This window comes from Bos mutus, chromosome 24 (assembly GCF_027580195.1).
Source record: "Bos mutus isolate GX-2022 chromosome 24, NWIPB_WYAK_1.1, whole genome shotgun sequence".
Taxonomy (NCBI): Eukaryota; Metazoa; Chordata; class Mammalia; order Artiodactyla; family Bovidae; genus Bos; species Bos mutus.
Genome location: NC_091640.1, coordinates 53,895,684 through 53,914,178, shown reverse-complemented (window position 1 = coordinate 53,914,178; position 18,495 = coordinate 53,895,684). Strand labels below are relative to the sequence as shown.

The following is an 18,495-nucleotide window of genomic DNA, read 5'->3' as shown; positions in this document are numbered from 1 at the left end:
TGCCTTTTAGGTCAGAAGAATAAGTTGGAGTAGTGTTCAAATATCTATTGATTTTCTTGATACTGCATTAGTAATTGAAGTAGACACATTCAGACAGCTATTGGCTTTACTTCTGCACTGTGCATTAAAATGAATGAACTGACACATACTTAGTAAAAAGAGGACCTTCAAAACTACAGAGCTACTATTATAAATTTCATTCTGCAAAGAGCCCAGGGGAAAAACTCTTGATAAAATCAATTGCTCAAACTTGAAAGAGTTATTTCATCTAAGCTATATGTTTGTGAAGTTTAAATCTCTCTCTCTTAAAAATAGCTGCTGTTAAATTTATTTTTATGAAGTACTAGCTCATTTCTCATGGACAAGGAAACCAGGAGAGGGAAAACAGTTATGAACAACTTGCCAACCAAACAAGAATGATGTTTTTTTTTTTTTTTTTTTATGAAAGCTGGTAATAGGTCACCTTCCTTTACTTCTAGGTCACCTTCCTTTACTTCTGCCTCCCTAATTAAAGAAAAAGGACTTCTGTTTGGGGGAAAGTGTTGCCATGGAATTGAACCTGGCTGGAGTAGTCAGCATTGATCACATTCCTCCCACCTGATGGACTGGGGTGGAAAGAGTTGGAGTAAGGAGAGTGTTAAAGGAAAAGAAACTTCAGACAGAAAGTGCTAAGTTTTTAGCACTTCTCTCTTCTTAGATCTCAGTTCTGCCCAGATAACAACCATGTAGAAGAAAAAAAAAGCAGGGACAGCCCTAGCGATGAAGGCCACCAAGAGGACCTGACTTCGAGTCACTCCACTTATACACATGTCATGGCTCCCTACACTGAATCAAGGAGGTGACACATGAAAGCAACATGTCTATCTGAAGAAAAAGGAAAAAAAAAAAAAACTAAGTGAAGAGGAGGAGCAACAACATGAATGAGTTTTGAAAACATAATGTTATGGAAAATAAATCAAGTCCCCAAAAGCACACAGACTATGATCCCATGCATACAAAGTTCAAAAACTGCTTATCATATTGGGGGTGGTGACTGAAGCTGGCCCCACAAGAGGACTTGCAGGTAATATAATATTTCTTGATCAAAGTGCTAGATGAATGCACATGTTCTGTTTGCAGAAATCACCAAGCTGTACACTTGCAATTGGACATTTTGCTCCTGTATGCTTTATCTAAATGAGGAACTGAAAGTTAAAAGACCTAAGGGGTAGTAGCTAAACATATAGGCCAAAGTAGATTATATCTGGCTAGAAAAGTTTTCCAGTCAAAAGCAAATATTTTAAAAGAAAACTGAACATGTCTCATGGAAAGGAAATTCAAGATTTCTACTCCAGCCCTTAAAACCACAGCTTTCCCTTTTCTTGTACGTGTTCCTGCTTCTCTCTGTTCTGGAGCTATCTGTGTATTTAAGAAAGCCTTCCCATACCCAGGCGAGGTGGGAACTCAGAACTATATAAACTTGTAAACTCATCTCCAATGGTTTATTTTACATTAGAGAAAGTACATTTGAAAGGACAATCCATCCTGGTTGACAGAAATTTCTTCTTCTTGGCTTTTACTATCTAAAACGCCTTACAAAGAGAGACAAAATTATCTCCCACGACAGCAATCCTCTGAGCAGTGCTGATTCTGGAGGAAAAGTTATCTAGGTACTGGAGACATTTAAAGGCTTTACATGAATCACTTGAGACCAACCTTAGGAGTAACTGTTCTATTTTTATTTAATTTATTCTCAACACGTACTAACAGCTGCAGCGTACTGCATGCTTAACACCAAAACAAAAACAAATTAAAAAACACTGCCTCTTAATTGTCCAATTTCCTGAAAAGACCAAAAAAAAAAAAAACACAGATACTCTTTCCTTTGCAAATTTTTCCTAGGTGATGATTTAAATATCTTAAAATCTTCATTGACCCTACATCCAAAGTGGTCTTTTGGGATGTGGGCTAATGCCTTCACTGAAGTTCATGAGTCCAGGCTCCCCCTCACTACAGCTGGCCCTTCTGGTACAACATCCATTTAGCCTGCACATCAAAGCCTGCTCCCTTTCATTGAGAGCTACTCCACATTCTGAACAAAGGAAGATGGAATTCAACAGGCTAACATAATAAAACAATAGGTATACTGCCAGTAGGATGAAGTTAGGCATTCCTCAATCAAGGTAAGAGATGTAAGGGACACCTGCTGAGGCTACATGGGGTTTCTTGTTAATGTTTAAAGAACAGAAGTCAAACACTCTGGATGACTAAACTTCAGGGACTAGAATGAGGTGCCTTCAAAAAAAAAGTAGAGGAAAAGCAATTTTATGAGAGTTATGAAAAATTTGAGGACCAAGAACTGTTATGACAGTCTCTGGAATGGGAACCACCAAAAAGACTGAGTGTTGCCTTCTCTGGAAATACAAATGCTTAATATAGACTCATGTCTTTAATTTTTTTCAATTCTGCTACTATGTACTCCTTGTGTGTGTGTGTGTGTTCAGTCATGTCTCTGTGACCCCATGGACTATAGCCCGCCAGGTTTCTCTGTCCATGAGATTTCCCAGGCAAGAATACTGGAGTGGTTGCCATTTCCTCCTCCAAGGGATCTTCCTAATCCAGGGATCAAACCCTTGCATCTCCTGCATCGGCAGGTGGATTCTTTACCACTGTGCCACCTGGGTAGCCCCTTAACGTGATCTAAATGAATAAACATTCTTTTGAATACTCATGATAAGGGCTGGGTTCATACAGGGGTGGGGAGGGAAGAGAAATATAGAACTAAATAAGAAATATTTAAATTATAAATTTGTAGAGACCACATCTTCATGTCTCTTGTGTATCCCAGCACAATGATAAGAATATAGTAAAGGCATAATTATTGAAAATGAGTAAAAAAATTCATAAAAATAAGGCCTGAGTAACATTGTATGACTCCACTTATATGAGGGACCTAAAATAGACAAATTTATAAAGACAGAAAATAAAGGTTACCAGGAGCTGGGGAGGAGAAGGGAATGGGGAGCTAGTGTTTAATGGGTATTATATTCCTGCTTGGGATGCTGGAGAGTTCTGGGAATGGACAGTGCTGGTGACTACGCAACAAGGCGAATATACTTAATGCCACTGAACTGTACACCTTAAAATGGTGACTTTTATGTTATGTTCATTTTATCAGTGTAAGTGTGTTAGTCTCTCAGTCACGTCTGACTCTGCGACTCCATGGACTATAGTCCGCCAGGCTCCTCTGTCCATGGAATTCTCCAGGCTAGAACACTGCAGTGCGTCACCATGCCCTTCTCCAGGGCATCTTCCTGACCCAGGGGTCGAACCCGGGCCTCCTGCATTGCAGGCAGATTCTTTACCGTCTGAGCCACAATATAAAAATTGTTTAATAAAACTTTAAAATGAAAACTCAAGCAGGGAATACTTGGCTACATAGGTACAGTGATCTCAGGGGGCTCTGGTCACCTCTTTACCAGGGGGTTGGACACCGGGCACGTTCCAGGCTCAGAAAAGGAGAAGCGGTGTTGGCACTGGGGCTGCTGAAGTGCAGGTGGCAGAAGCCACCTCTCCCACTTGAAGACGGTCCATTTCCTAGTGTAGAGTTCTGCTTCAGGTGGAGGAATCTTGTATATACTTGAAAACAGTCATCAAAAAACTCTACAAGGATACCACGGAGCAACTAACCCCGTGAGCCGTAACGACTGCAGCCTGAGCTCCACAACAGGAGAAACTACCACGATGACGAGCCTGAGCTCGGCGACTAGACAGCAGCCCTGCTCCCTGCAACTGGAGAGAGCCCACATGCAGCAACCAAGACCCAATGCAACCAAACATACAATAAATAAAAGTAAATAAATAAAACATTTACTAGCGGACCCTTTAAAAAATAAACTCCCCAGGGGAGGTGCAAAGCACCTCAAAAGATCCAGACTTTGTCTCAAATATCTTACTTACAATCTGGGCACCCTATCCTTGTCAGGTATCACTTTGTCTCTCTGCAAACTGAAGCACTGAGGTCACACGATACATGGCCTCTACCAGCTGTACAACTTCATTGTTTCTACGTCATCCCTTAACTTTTTTCCCGACAGTTCCAACTTAAGTACACTGAAGAAAACATAGGTTTTCATCTTTTTAGCATCAGTTTTCTTTTCTGGACTCTCCAGTGTCCTACTGTTCTGTATAAAGGAACAGTGCTCCAAAGTGAACATACGAGTTTCATGAAGCTATGGTGAGTGCAGAGAGTGGAAGAAATACCACTTATCACTTCTGATTATAGCACAAAGTCACTGTGGCTTTTTTTTTTCCACTTTCTTTTCTTAGTTTTTTTTAACAGTAGTAATGCTATATAACTGAAAATCACTTGCAACCGTTGGTAAATTACGGTCATTAAGAATCAAGTTATATAGTAAAAGTAAGTATTTTCCTTTTTCTAAATTGGTTTGGTGGTAAAAAGCAGCCTGATTACTCTTTAATAGGAAAGGATAAGAATATGAACAAGAAACTTTTTATAACCACCTTGCACTATTTATAAGCAGTAAGGAACACTCAGTGGTGTTTACCTAACCTTGTAGCTCCTCTAGGCAAATCAATTCGCTCCATTCAGTTATTCAAAGCTGCTGTTAAAAAGTTCTAAAGATTTAAGAACTTTTTATGTACAATTCAAACCATTTCAAATGAATCAAATGTAGCTGTATTATAGACTGGCTGTGTAAAGTGAGTAAGGTAGGTTCAGTTTTAAAGGAGCTTTTCAGTCAAATGCCTGGGTTTTGCCTAAATGATGACAAATAATCAGTCTGACTGAGCAATTCACTCTTCAATCTATTGATTTGATAATAAATAAAGTAGGTATACCAAAAAGCTTAAAAGCACTTGAGTAGTAATGGATGAAATTACCCTAAGGAATAAAATGGTATTAAAGTTAGACATCAGCTTTCCAAACAGGGAAAAAGGACTGAAATTAGAACCACCAAGTGAAAACTAAGAATATATCCTCCCCAGGGAATTTCCTGGCGGCCCAGTGGTTAGGACTTTGCACTTTCACTGCCATGACCCCGAGTCCAGTTCCTGGTCAGGGAACCAAGATCCCTGAAGCTGAGCAGTGTGGTCAAAAAGAAAAAAATCCCCCCATAAAATAATATACCAACAACATCCAATTAATATGTCTTCATTAGATCATTCAATTTTATTTTTACTATTTTTCTTTTTTAAATACATAATAGGCTGGAAACCTAAGTCAGGAAACCCAGAGAGTTCCAACACCATAGTATTTTGTCTTTAGATGATGATATAGCATATTTCAAGGATGCATAGAAGGAATCCAGTAATGTGCCAAATTCATAAAACTGCAAGAACAGGTTTCATTTAAAATTAAATGACAAAACAATGGGAATTTGCTGTATGACTCACAGAACTCAAACCGGTGCTGTGTGACAACCTAGAGCTGTGGGATGGGGTGGGAGGTGGGAGGGAGGCTTAGGAGGAAGGGGATATACATACACCTATGACTGATCCATGCTGATGTATGGCAAAAACCAACACAATATTGTAATTATCCTTCAATTAAAAATAAATTAAGAAAAGAAGAAAAAATTAAATGACAAAATAATATGCAGATACACAAAATCTTTATTAAATGATCACATAGTAATCAGATACACTTCCTGATTCAAGAAAAGGGATTATCACCTGGTTTATAATATATTTTTAAAAAGTCCCAAAGTAAAACAAGATTTGCAGGTAAGCTCTGTCCACACACACCGCCTCCTTTTATGAATACTCCCCCTCTCTTTGGACATCCACCTTCCACACACCTACTGTCCTATGCTCCTCCCTGCATCTTCTCAACCATGCGCCTCCTCCTGGATGGTGACGAACTCCCTACAAAGTCTCTTCAAAGCAAGACTACCACCACAAAATCCCCTGTGCTACCAAGCTCTAATCTCAGCTGGCTCTCCTGGAAAATGGCAATAAGGTAAATACACCTTGGTAGCAAGGGATGACAGGCCTTTCATGACCTGATCATATATAATATGCAAACGACTACTCCCCCATCAAAGGGGATCATTCCTGATTCTCTGTCTTCTATAAGGTCAACAGAGCTAGTTATCTAAAGAGAGAAACACACATAGAGAGAGAGAAAGGAACATATAAACAGATTCCTTCTTCGGCTAAGAACAAACATCCTTAAAATATCTAAAAATTTCATTATGAGTCAGGGAAATATAACTGAAAGAGGGTGCTGGCTGAAAGCATTAACAAGTGTCTATACTGACTAGAGCTGTATATAGTATAGCCCAGAATTGACAGTGGTACCCAAGCAAAACGCAGAGGTACCAGATACCTATTAAGATAAACTATAAAGAAAACTCAGGGCTTCCCTGGCGGCTCAGTGGTAAGGAATCTGCCTGCCAATGCAGGGAGCACAGGTTCGATCCCTGGGTTGAGAAGATCCCCTGCAGGAGGAAATGGCAAACCACTCCAGTATTCTTTCCAGGAAAACTGGACAGATGAACCTGGTAGACTACAGTCCACGGGGTCGCAAAGAGTTAGAACGACTTAGTGACAAAACAACAAAGAAAAATCAAGCACTGGTTAGATTTGAACAAACTCTTTTCTACTTAAGACAATGACCCCCAACTTAGAGACCACCAGCTCCTACCAGTTTCCAAGTGATGAAAAGTAGTCTTCAAATCCACATACACACCCACCCAATAGACTAAAGAAACACTTGCTTCTCAAATATACAGATGACTGTTCCTCAAAAGTAAATAGTCTGTGATGTGATTAATAAAATTCAAATACATTCAAAGAAAATACTGAATTTATAATTAGTTTGCCATTAAGTATTTTCTCAGCTAATATACAATAAGTAAACTACTCGTGTGAGTCCTTGAAATTTTGAGCCTTATAAAAAGTATCTTCATGTCGACAAAAGCATTGAGAGTGGCTAACCTAAGATTCTACACTAAACTCTCCAGACAAGGTTAGATGCACCTGGCTTCTTCTGGCTGCGTCTGTATGTACATACATAAGCAGGCTGATCTCCATACTTCCTTCCACAGTGATGAATAGCAAAAATACAAGCATGGCACTAAGTTTCACTCATGTGCAAAAAAAAAGAATGGATTTTCATTTGGAGTAATAAATCTGATGCAACAAAAGCAAAATAAATATATACATGCATACTAAAATCCATTAAAAAATAGTAATTTAATTGAGCAGAGCCCCTCTGTAGATAAGCTGCAGAGTACACGGAAATGTTCGCTTAGCACGAGTTGCCTATGAGCTTAGCTAAATGAGCCCGTGGGGCTGCTTTCACACCTGCTTGACCAATGTCTCTCTGTAAGGAGCTCCAAGTTCATGAGCCAAGTGGACCTTCTTTAAAAAACAGTAATAACATATGAAGAAAAAAAAATAGGTATGAACACGTCAGCAAATCTAAGGCAGGTTGACTGCCTGGTCTTCCTTAAATTGGGGGATCTTCTTAAACTCACTTTGCTTCTTGAAGAAAAGCTGAGCCAGGATGTGGTCTGCGGTGGCCTGGAGATAATCGTCCATGTCAAGGGTTTGCAACTGATAGTGGAAACCAAGAGAAGAGGTGTGAGCGCCAAAGTACGGCCACATATATCCTACAGCCAGCAGGGCATTTTCAGGACATTAGCTGCGCGGCTATGTAACACCAGGAGCTGTGAAATCCTGCAAATGGTCCCCTTGTGCTTATCTTCTCTTGCCAGGGGGAGCTCACCTTTTCAACTCCAGGAATAAGGAAAGTGACTGATGGCTAGAGATGCCGAGGCATCTCTTTAGAAGGGACCTCCATCCCACTGGGAGCTGGTTCTCTTTAAAGAGGGAGCACGAGCTTCTGCCCACCTAGAAGCAGGGATTATTGCCCAAAGGGCCTCCCCAGGCTCCACGCCCAGAGGCACATGATGGAGGCTCACCGGGAGGCCCTGTAAGCGGCCCTCCTTCTCCGTAGCCAGAGACAGTCGTTTGTCTCTGCCTCTGGGGCAGGGTGTCCAGCTGGTTTGACTCTGTCCGCCCTCTCTCCATCACTATCTTCCTGTCCTTCTCTCTGCTCCCCTCCCGCTCTGACACCACCTCCTTTCTCAGCCAGCCTCTCAATTTCTGCATGTATGTGGGTCTCTCTGTGTCGCTCACTGTGCTTCTCTGTCTGCGTGTGTCTCTGAGCTTGTATGTCTTTGAATCTCTCCGTGTGTGTTTCTCTCTAGGTCTGTCTGCCTTTCCCTCTCCTGTGTGTACAGGTCTGTTTGTGTGTGGGTATGTATGTGTCCGTGTGTCTCTCCTCCTGTGTCTCTCCCTATGGGTCTCTGTCTGTGTTTGTGTGTTTCCTTCTGTCCATATGTCTCTGCGTTGCTTCTCTGTCTGTGTCACTCTCCTTGTGGTTCTCCATCTCTATGTCTGTGCATGTCTCTGTCTCTGTGTGTGTGTGTGTGTGTTTCTGGGCACGTATGTCTCCTCTGTGCTCCCATCTCTCATCCTCTGTTTCCTTCTGGGTGTGTGTTTCCATCTCTCAGACTGTCTCTCATCCTCTCTCCCTCCTCTCTTTTGATGTTTTTCCCTTCTTTTCCTATTTATATTGGATTTGATTTTGCTTCGTGATTTGTTCTTATAATAACTGTAGAGAATAAAGACCAAGGCGGGGGGCAGTAGCAGTGCAAGTACCAGCTGAGCTACCAGGGAAGCCAGTGTATACCTTGTTTTGCATCATGTCCCCATGACTTGTTTATTTTATAACTGGAAATTTGTATCTTGTGAAAAGTGAAAATGAAAGTCACTCAGTCATGTCCGATTCCAGTGAGACCGACTCCAAAAGTATGGGACACCAGAATCCTATCCCTCACCTTCCCCCGAGCAAGTCTACAGCTGTTAATAGTTTTCTAGTACGTATCTTTCTCAAAGAGCTCTCCATAAACCTCACCCCAGGTACCACCAGAAAGGTTTGGAGACTCAGAGAAGCAGACTCTGGAGTTTTCCAGTCTCCCTTAAAGAGGGGAAGTGTCATCATGGAAAATGAGCATCACCCAGCAGGACAGGCTCGCCTCTTGGTGTAGGTCTTGTTGATGAAACTGCTGAATCCACACTGTGCTCCCCACTGGAGATCTTGCTGGGTCTCCACGTGGGAAGAACCATGGCCTGTCTGTTTCTGGACCTGCCCCAGGGGCCCCCAGACTCATAATTCTCACCCTGTCTCGGCAGGGAATCTAGTCCTAAGATCTTTTTCTAAAATCTAAGTTCTACTATTTATTCTTATTCTTCAAACACATTATTCCAGCTAATTAAGGAACACTGGGGTGAATTTTTGAAAGCAAACAACTATTTAATATAATAAATAATTTCTCTTAATATGGGTTTTATAATACAGATCATGGTATATCAGATTTGCTTCAAACAATGATGGGAGGGAATGCTACTCCTCCTCAGGAGCACTGCTGAGTCATACTTCATGCTACTTCGTGTCTCCTATAGTTTCTTTTCATATACAAGAGACTTTCTTTTCCTTCCTCCCTCTTTCTCTTTCTCTTTCTCCCTTATCTCTCTACCAAAATTTCAGAAGAATAATTTGGCCATGCTTACTTCACCTCCTCCCTCTCTGTTTGGGAGCTGGCAAAGCTTCAAAATTCAGGCTGTGTTTCTGTTTCTCTATGCCATAAAGTGTGTAAGAGCTCACCTCAACACCAATCCTGGCCAACCCAGTAGATATTAGGAAACCCACCTACCCACAGATGCTAATCATATTTCCAAATATCTTCATGATTAGTAATAGAAAGGATTTTCTAAGTCTCTGTATGCTGCTCTTTGGGCTTCCCAGGTGGCACTACTGGTGAAGAATCCACCTGCCAATGCAGGAGACTTAAGAGACACAGGTTCGATCCCTGGGTTGGGAAGATCCCCTGAAGAAGGCCATGGCAACTCACTCCAGTATTCTTCCCTGGAAAATTCCAGGGACAGAGGAGCCTGAAGGGCTACAGTCCATGGGGTTGCAAGGAGTCAGACGAGACTGAAGCAACTGAGCACGCACATGCTACTCTTTCATCTTTTTTCTCAGTTGGTTGAGAATTCGGGGAATTGAGAGAGAAATGTGATGTATTGGATCCCTTTATAACCAAATGAAAAGATTATTTGACCTCCAATTCTCCTCTTCACACATCGGTTCAGTCAGTTCATTAAACCAGTCATCGATTCAATATCCATGTGCTGAGTCCCCTCTATGACCCAGATACACTGCTTAGCAGAGGACTCTGCACATCACTGGCACTCACCAACATCTCTGCCACTGGCTTATTCTCACCTGGTCTCCAGTGCTGAAGGCAAGAATGAGAAGCAAATCCTCATCGCATGTGCTCTTAATGTAATGCTGGGTTCCAGTGGGGAAAAATATCACATCTCCAATGTGAATGTTAAACTCTGTGAAACTCTGAGCATTGATAATGCCCACCTAAGGAGGGGGGAAAAAACTATGCTGAACTGAAGCACATAAAATCATATATTCAATAAGGATAAGTATTCATAGTGAACAGATCAATAAAAGCACGTAGTTATAAAGGGACTTCTTAGAGAAGGTAAACAGTAAAAAAGAGGCAATCCTTCACGTTCACACTCCTGTTTCTGAGACAGAGTTCCACAAAACTCAGAAGATACTCTATTGAAGTAAATGTCCCTCAAAATGCATTAGTGAAATCAATACTGCAGAACTTCATACAAAAAAAGCATTAATTGCCATGTTCTAATTAAGGGTGTCAATGACATTCATTCACTAATTAGGCAGAGGATTTAAATTCCAGTGTTTTACTGCCCCTACACCCTCCTTTCCACTCATTTGGGAAAATTCAGCCTTCTGGGAGAGCAGCATCCTAAGGGTCTTCCTTTAAGAGGGCTGGAGACTGAATGCACATAAACGCACACACATGTGCACAAAGCACCTCACAAAGAACATCCGATCCTTGAAAGGAAATCTGTGGAGGATTAATGACAATGCCCTCTTCCAGTTTGGTAAAGCTGTTGCCTCTAAAAACTTAAAACTTTTGCTCCAGATGACATAAAAGGTGAATTTCAGTCTGGTCTGATTCTGTCACGACTGAGGCAGATATATGCTAGAGAAGCCCATTTTTACCTGCAGATCTTCCCAGGATCCCTACGAAAGCCCAGAGGAGCTTCTGTCAAATCACTGTAGTAAGATGATACTCTGTGTGGCTTTTCTTATGGTAATCATATAATTAATTGATCACCCAAACCAGGACTCTCTGTAGAGTCAAAAGGGGTGCTATTAATAATTTCACCAATGGGACATATGGCCACCCTACTGGGGCTCCACACCTCCCCACCACCCCCACTCATATTACACTGAGAGGCAAACAGCCAATTTCATGGTCCCCAAAGCAGAGCACATTAAATGCTTACGTTACCAGAGAATGCAAAACTCAGAAAATGTAAGCAGGTATTCCAGCCCTTCACCATTAGTGATAAGCCTCTCTATCAGTTCTGAAATGTTCTTAGAACCCTTCTCATGCTAAGAGCAAATTTGGAAGTTACCTCATAGGACATGCATGGTATCCTCTAAGGAAACCATGCCCAGAAAGCCATGTGCACAAAGTCCTATTCTATTACCAACAAATGAACCAAAACAAAGAAATACCTCCTTGTTCGCTTCCTTCTGCACTGAAAAGGAAAAAAAATTGTTCACAGAGAAATTACCTTTGCACATCCACTTATTACGTATCCCATTTCATTTGCATTAAAATGAAAGTGTGGCTGTCGTAATCCATTGTTATAAATCCTGAGTGTACTCAAAGTGAGGGCTTTTTGATGCTTAAGAAAAAGAAAAATGAATTCCAACATTTAGCCAACATTCAACTCAGCAATTTAGCAATTCATATTATCATCGTAGTAACTAATATTTATAAAGCCCTCACTGAGAACAGGCCAATTTTTTATATCCTTTACAGTTATCATGTCACTTATCCCTTATAACACTCTTGTAAGATTGCCACTAACCATATGAGATGAAAATAAAGTCTAGGTTGCCTGAGTAAACTAGGGACACACCGTGGCAGAACTGGGGTTTGAATCACGGGATTTGATGCCAGAGCGGTGCTCTTAGTCATTAAACAATACCGCCAGGTGAACATTTAAAACACATGAAAAGAGAAATCTCACAAGCCTCCAGTCTCTTTATTAATGTAACCATCCATGCCAAGAAGTTAAGCTTCCAAATTCACAATGAGGCCTCAATCCATAGTTTGCGCTGATCAAGTCAACGAGTGTTTGACTAGCTCTTTCCTTTTGCTTTGTCCAAAAAAACTGACCCAACCTAAAGCTCATATTTCATCCATTTTGATAATCATCAAAACATTTTTCTCAATTACCTGATTCAGGAACTCACTAAAAATTTTTTCATTGTGGCTCAGTTCACTTCTATTTTTCCAATATTGTGCCAACTGTATTATTCCTCCAGGAAATCGATGTTCTTTTGAGCCTGAATCAGATGAAATTTAAAAAACAAAATAAGACAAAACTACTTCAAAATGGTACCACAAACGGAGAGCCAAATGCAGTCCCAGGAACAGCCCTTCTATAGTCACAGAAGTTTCTGTGGTAGGAAGTGCTATAGCACATTCTGTGTGCTGCCAAGATATTGACCTGATCCCGCCAGATAGTCCTCCTGAAATTTCTAACATACAGTGACCTCTTTTAGGACGTTCAACTCAGGGGACCTCGTTGTACAACTAGCCATTCAGTTGTGTCCAACTCTTTGCAACCCTATGGATTGTAGCCTGCCAGGCACCTGTGTCCATGGGGATTCTCCAGGCAAGAATACTGGAGTGGGTTGCCATTCCCTTCTCCAGACGATCTTCCTGACCCAGGGATCTAACCCTGTCTCCTGCATTGTAGGTCGATTCTTTACTGTCTGAGCCACCAGGGAAGCCATGGAAAATGTGAGACTCATCCTAAATACCAATCTCTACCTCTCTCCTCGATCAGTCAATGAAGTCCTGTCAGTTAGGCAACTCTAAATCCCCTGCTTCTCAACAATTCTTTCTGTCTCACAGAGTGAGGCCACCATCATCTCCTACCTGAAAGACTGCAAGAGTCCCTGACTCATCTCCCTGCTTCTCAGCTGGCCACTTTCAATCATTCTCCACAATTCTGCTGGTCATCACTTCAAAAACAAAAACTAACACCAGCTCAGAGAGACAGCTGTGCCCTCGTTCACTGCAGCATTATTTACAATAGCCAAGATACGGAAACAATCTATGTGCCCAAGCTCACAGGTACAGGGAACAGAGTGGTAGCTGCCAGAGGCAGGCAATGGGGGTGGTTGAAGTGGGTGAAGAAAGTCAAAAGACACAAATTTCCAGTTATAAAATAAACAGGTCATGGGGACATGATGCAGAACAAGGTACCACAGTTAATAACACTGTAAAGCATACACTGGCTTCCCTGTGGGTCAGCTGGTAAAGAATCCACCTGCAGTGCAGGAGACCTGGACTCGATCCCTGGGTTGGGAAGATCCCCTGGAGAAGCAAAAGGCTACCCACTCCAGTATTCAGGCCTGGAGAATTCCATGGACCCTATAGTCCATTGGGGTCGCAAAAAGTCGGACACGACTGAGTGACTTTCACTTCACAATGCATACATTAGAGTTACTAAGATCTTGTAAGTTCTCCTAAGAAAAAAAATTGCAACTACTGATATGTACAGTGGTGATGTTACTAATAACTGGACTTATTGTGGTGATCATTTCATAATATATACAAATATTGAATCACTGTTTTATACCTGAGACTAGCGTAATGTTGTATGTCAATTACACCTCAATAAGATAATATAAAATAAATAATAAAAATAGGTAAATTAAAAACCTCACTGTATCACTCTCCTATTTAAAACCCCTTAATTGGGACTTCCCTGGTGGTCCAACAGTTAAGAACCCAACTTGCATTGCAGGTTCAATCTCTGATGGAGGAACTAAGATCCCACACACTGCAAAGCAACTAAGCCCGAGCACCTTCACTACTAAGCCTGTGCATCACAACTGGAGAGTCCATGTGCCTCAACAAAAATCCTGCGTGCAGACCTTCACAGGACCTTCACTGCACAAAGATCCCATGTAGCCAAATTAATCAATTATTAATTTTAAAATAAATAAAAATAAACCCCTTAATTGCTACATGGTTGGACCCCTCCTCTCTCATCAGGCTCTTCTGCGACAGCATTGCCCAGCCCCAACACACACCCCTTCATGCTCTGAATTTTTTCCCACATTCTCATTTGCTTCCAGGCCTTTTCTCTCATTTCCTAATCTGTTGAGAAATGTGTTTTTTCAAAGTTCTCTTGACTATGCCTTACTGTAAAAAAAATAAGTAAAACAAAAACACATTACATCTTAATTCAATACACCCATGTAATCATACATATATAAATACTTAACCAAAAAGTAAAAAGCCTTCACAAAATAACATACTATACCTTTCAAGTCATAGAAGTACCTCCACACAAAGTTATCTGGAGACTGTGAGTAATTAGCATTGACAACCAGTTCTGCCAAGTTGGGAGGAAGATTGACCCCCTGATCCTCCTCTTGCTTATGGAATGTTCTAATGAAATTAATTCCACCTTCAGGCTGAAACACATAAGAGACCAAATGAGTGAAAGTGAGTGAAATTCGCTCAGTCGTGTCCAGCTCTTTGCGATCCCATGGACTGTATAGTCCATGGAATTCTTCAGGCCAGAATACTGGAGTGGGTAGCCTTTTCCTTCTCCAGGGGATCTTCCCACAACAGGGATTGAACCCAGGTCTCCCACATTATAGGCAAATTCTTTACCAGCTGAGCCACAAGGGAAGCCTAAGAGACCATATAAGATATCTGTAAACTAAGACTCAGCACAGCTGAATAAATATTTTAAATTTTAAAAAGGAACAAAGTACTGATACATGCTACAACATGACTAAACACTGAAAACTTTATGCTAAGCAAAAGAAGCCAGACACAAAAGGCCACATATCATATGTTTTCATTTATATGAAATAGACAGAACAGGCAAATCCACAGAGAAGGCCAACTAGTAGTTGCCAGGGCCTGGGGGTAGGAGAGAATGGGGAACGAGGGAATGATATTTCATTTCTTTTTGAGGGAATGAAAGTACTCTAAAACCAGACAGTGGAGACTGTTGCACAGATCTGAAAACACACTAAAAGCTTTGAAACTATATACTTTAAAAAGGATGGATTTTACAGTACATGGATTACATCTCAACAAAGTTGTTATATTTTAAAGTGAATGTATATAAATTTCATTGTATAATGTTTTGATCCCATTAAAGTTGGTTAACCTGCACAAAAAAAAAAAAAAATGTCCAAAAAAAAAAGGTATTTGTGAAACATTCTACAAATTTTAGCAACAGAAGAGGACAGCTGAGGAAAGGGTAGCACTGACACCAGTGTGGTTTTCAATGGCCCAGTCAAAACAGCTGACCTCAACCACCCCAAGATTTGTGATCTTTATGAAAATCTTCCAAGTGTTCAATGGATTGGCACTGGTATTTTGTGTTCAATATAAACTCCTGTAAAAATATACACTGGTTCCCATGCTTAACAATACTCTCACTCTAACGACTCATTTCTTCTACTTCTCCCTAAAACGTTAGAGCAGGATCTAATGCAAGATAAATCTCAGAATCCCACTATTGAAGTCCCGAAATTTACCACAGAACCCCTCCAGATTGCCATGCCTGGACCATCTCCAGTTCTGATCACCGATCTGCACTTTCAGCATCTACATGTGACCCTCTAAACCCAGCACTATCAGCAGTTTCTCCAGTGATACTGAGATCAAAAGCAGCTATTCCTCAGGAAAAACTGTGAGCTCCTCTGCATTAGATTAAGAAAACACAATCACATCATCTGTAGCAAAGTTCTCCCTAGATGAGTTTATGGTTTTCCAGAGATGAAAAATTATAGTAATTTTTACTATCATAACCTTTATACCAATTCATTACATCAGTAGTTTCCGGGACTTCCCTAGTGGTCCAGGGGTTAAGAATTTGCCTTCCAATGGGATTGGAAGAGACTCAATTTGATCCCTGGTAGAGACACCACCCTTATGGCAGAAAGTGAAGAGGAACTCAAAAGCCTCTTGATGAAAGTGAAAGAGGAGAGTGAAAAAGTTGGCTTAAAGCTCAACATTCAGAAAACGAAGATCATGGCATCTGGTCCCATCACTTCATGGGAAATAGATGGGGAAACAGTGGAAACAGTGTCAGACTTCATTTTTCTGGGCTCCAAAATCACTGCAGACGGTGACTGCAGCCATGAAATTAAAAGACACTTACTCCTTGGAAGGAAAAGTTATGACCAACCTAGATAGCATCTTCAAAAGCAGAGACATTACTTTGCCAACAAAGGTTCATCTAGTCAAGGCTATGGTTTTTCCAGTGGTCATGTATGGATGTGAGAATTGGACTGTGAAGAAAGCCGAGCGCAGAAGAATTGATGCTTTTGAACTGTGGTGTTGGAGAAGACTCTTGAGAGTCCCTTGGACTGCACGGAGATCCAACCAGTCCATTCTGAAGGAGATCAGCCCTGGGATTTCTTTGGAAGGAATGATGCTAAAGCTGAAACTCCAGTACTCTGGCCACCTGATGCCAAGAGTTGACTCATTGGAAAAGACTCTGATGTTGGGAGGGATTGGGGGCAGGAGAAGGGGACGACAGAGGATGAGATGGCTGGATGGCATCACCGACTCAATGGACATGAGTTTGAGTGAACTCCAGGAGTTGGTGATGGACAGGGAGGCCTGGCATGCTGCAATTCATGGGGTCCCAAAGAGTTGGACACGACTGAGTGACTGAACTGAACTGAACTGAGAGGCACTAAGATCCCACACACCACAGAGTAACTACTGAGTAACTACATGCCACGGAGTAACTACTGAGCCCATATGCTCTGGAGCACACGCACAACTAGAGAAGCCTGTGTAATGCAACGTCTTTGCATGCCACAACTAAGACCCGATGCAGCCAAAGAAATAAATATTAAAACAAAGTATTTTAAAAAAATACTTTCCTATAGAAGCCCTTCACAGGGGAAAATAAAGAGCAATTCAACCTCAAGGAGATTTATGTGTTAAATAGGAAGCAAGTCATGTTCTTGAGCCCGTTACCCAACTGTTACTTTGTTGACTGCCACCTTAGAAACTCAAATAGCCATGCCCTCTTGGTGCCCACGGAATGCACATGCTTTCAGGATCTGTTCTCAGCAGTGGTTCACACCTTTAAGTGACCTGGAAGTATTCTCAGCAGTGATACAGACCTTAAGTGACCTGGAAGCAATATCCTCAGGTGTAGAAAAAAATACATCATCAACATCCAGGGTCTGAAGTTCCTCATGTGTAGAAAAGAAGAGCAAGAAAAAACAGTCTTCACTCCCCACATTCTTTATCCAGTGCACTGTGTTTTTCGGGAAGAAGATCACTTGGCCAGCTGTAACATTGTACGTGGTAATGACAGCACCATCATCAACCACCCCTACCCATGCCGTCCCCTGAAATGGAAATGGAAGAGCATATCCCAACATCAATTTAGAGCAGTGCTCTTCAACCCTTCTTCATTACCTGCCTTCTAAGGTACCATGCTAGACTGTTTTTCTAATCCCCACCCTATGAAATGTTACCATTACAGAGGTACTGGCGTATGAGACCTGTATACGGCATACACGTACTGCTCAGGTACTACACACACATCTATGCTGTGGACATGAAAAGAGTGATACTTTCACCCTGCTAACAACCAGTTTTTGCCCTCTTTGGGGCAATACCACCCCACTGAGCATTTAGAGCTCTAAGATCATGCTAGTTTGCAAAGACTGCAAGCACATGTGTGTGTTCATAGATGGTTGCACAGACATGCATGTGTATGCTTGTGTATGTTTGTGTGTTTGCAAACAGATGTGTATGTATTTACCAGGTAAGAAAAAGCCTACATATAATTTTAATAATAATAATAGTAATAACATAGTGCATTTACTGTTATGTCCAAGTATTCTTCTAAGGAGGGTTTAACCTCATAGATGAAGCTCTAATCTCTCTTCTTGTAAATTCTAAAATCAAGTGAATTGTCCAAGTATAAAAAAGGAATTTTATTAGCAATCAGAAATATGTCACACATAAAAACTGGCTGATCTATTAACAAGATTACCAGGGTAAGACCAAACTCTGAAAGTTCTATGAAAGCTTAATCACTCCAATTTCCCCAGTGTCTGGAACACAGAAGCCATAAATACATTTCAGAATTAATGAATTATTTGCAATTCAGGGAAGTACACTCATTTCTCTTCCAGCTCTATTTCACTTTACTTCCAAAGAATTCTGAAAAATAAAAGCCACAAAAGGGCATATCATTGGCTAATCTCAGGGACTCCAGGTTGAACATCAGCAAACTAGTTCGTTATTCCAGTCCCTGCTTTTTTCCCTAAAGGGAAACTGTAGTCTC

At 41.2% G+C, this 18,495-nt stretch overlaps 1 protein-coding gene across 1 annotated transcript in view; it reads right to left on the bottom strand.

Moving 5' to 3' along the window:
- Positions 1-5,201: 5,201 nt before the first annotated feature.
- C24H18orf54 (chromosome 24 C18orf54 homolog) overlaps positions 5,202-18,495 on the bottom strand; it is a 65,630-nt gene continuing 52,336 nt past the window's right edge. Inside the window, exons 6-11 of the mRNA XM_070361600.1 lie at positions 17,318-17,548; positions 14,476-14,629; positions 12,372-12,481; positions 11,701-11,814; positions 10,298-10,444; positions 5,202-7,560 (exon numbers count right to left, since the gene is read on the bottom strand). Of these exons, the coding sequence (XP_070217701.1) occupies positions 7,426-7,560; positions 10,298-10,444; positions 11,701-11,814; positions 12,372-12,481; positions 14,476-14,629; positions 17,318-17,548 (891 nt within the window). The 3' untranslated portion in view covers positions 5,202-7,425. The remainder of the gene's footprint in view (positions 7,561-10,297; positions 10,445-11,700; positions 11,815-12,371; positions 12,482-14,475; positions 14,630-17,317; positions 17,549-18,495) is intronic.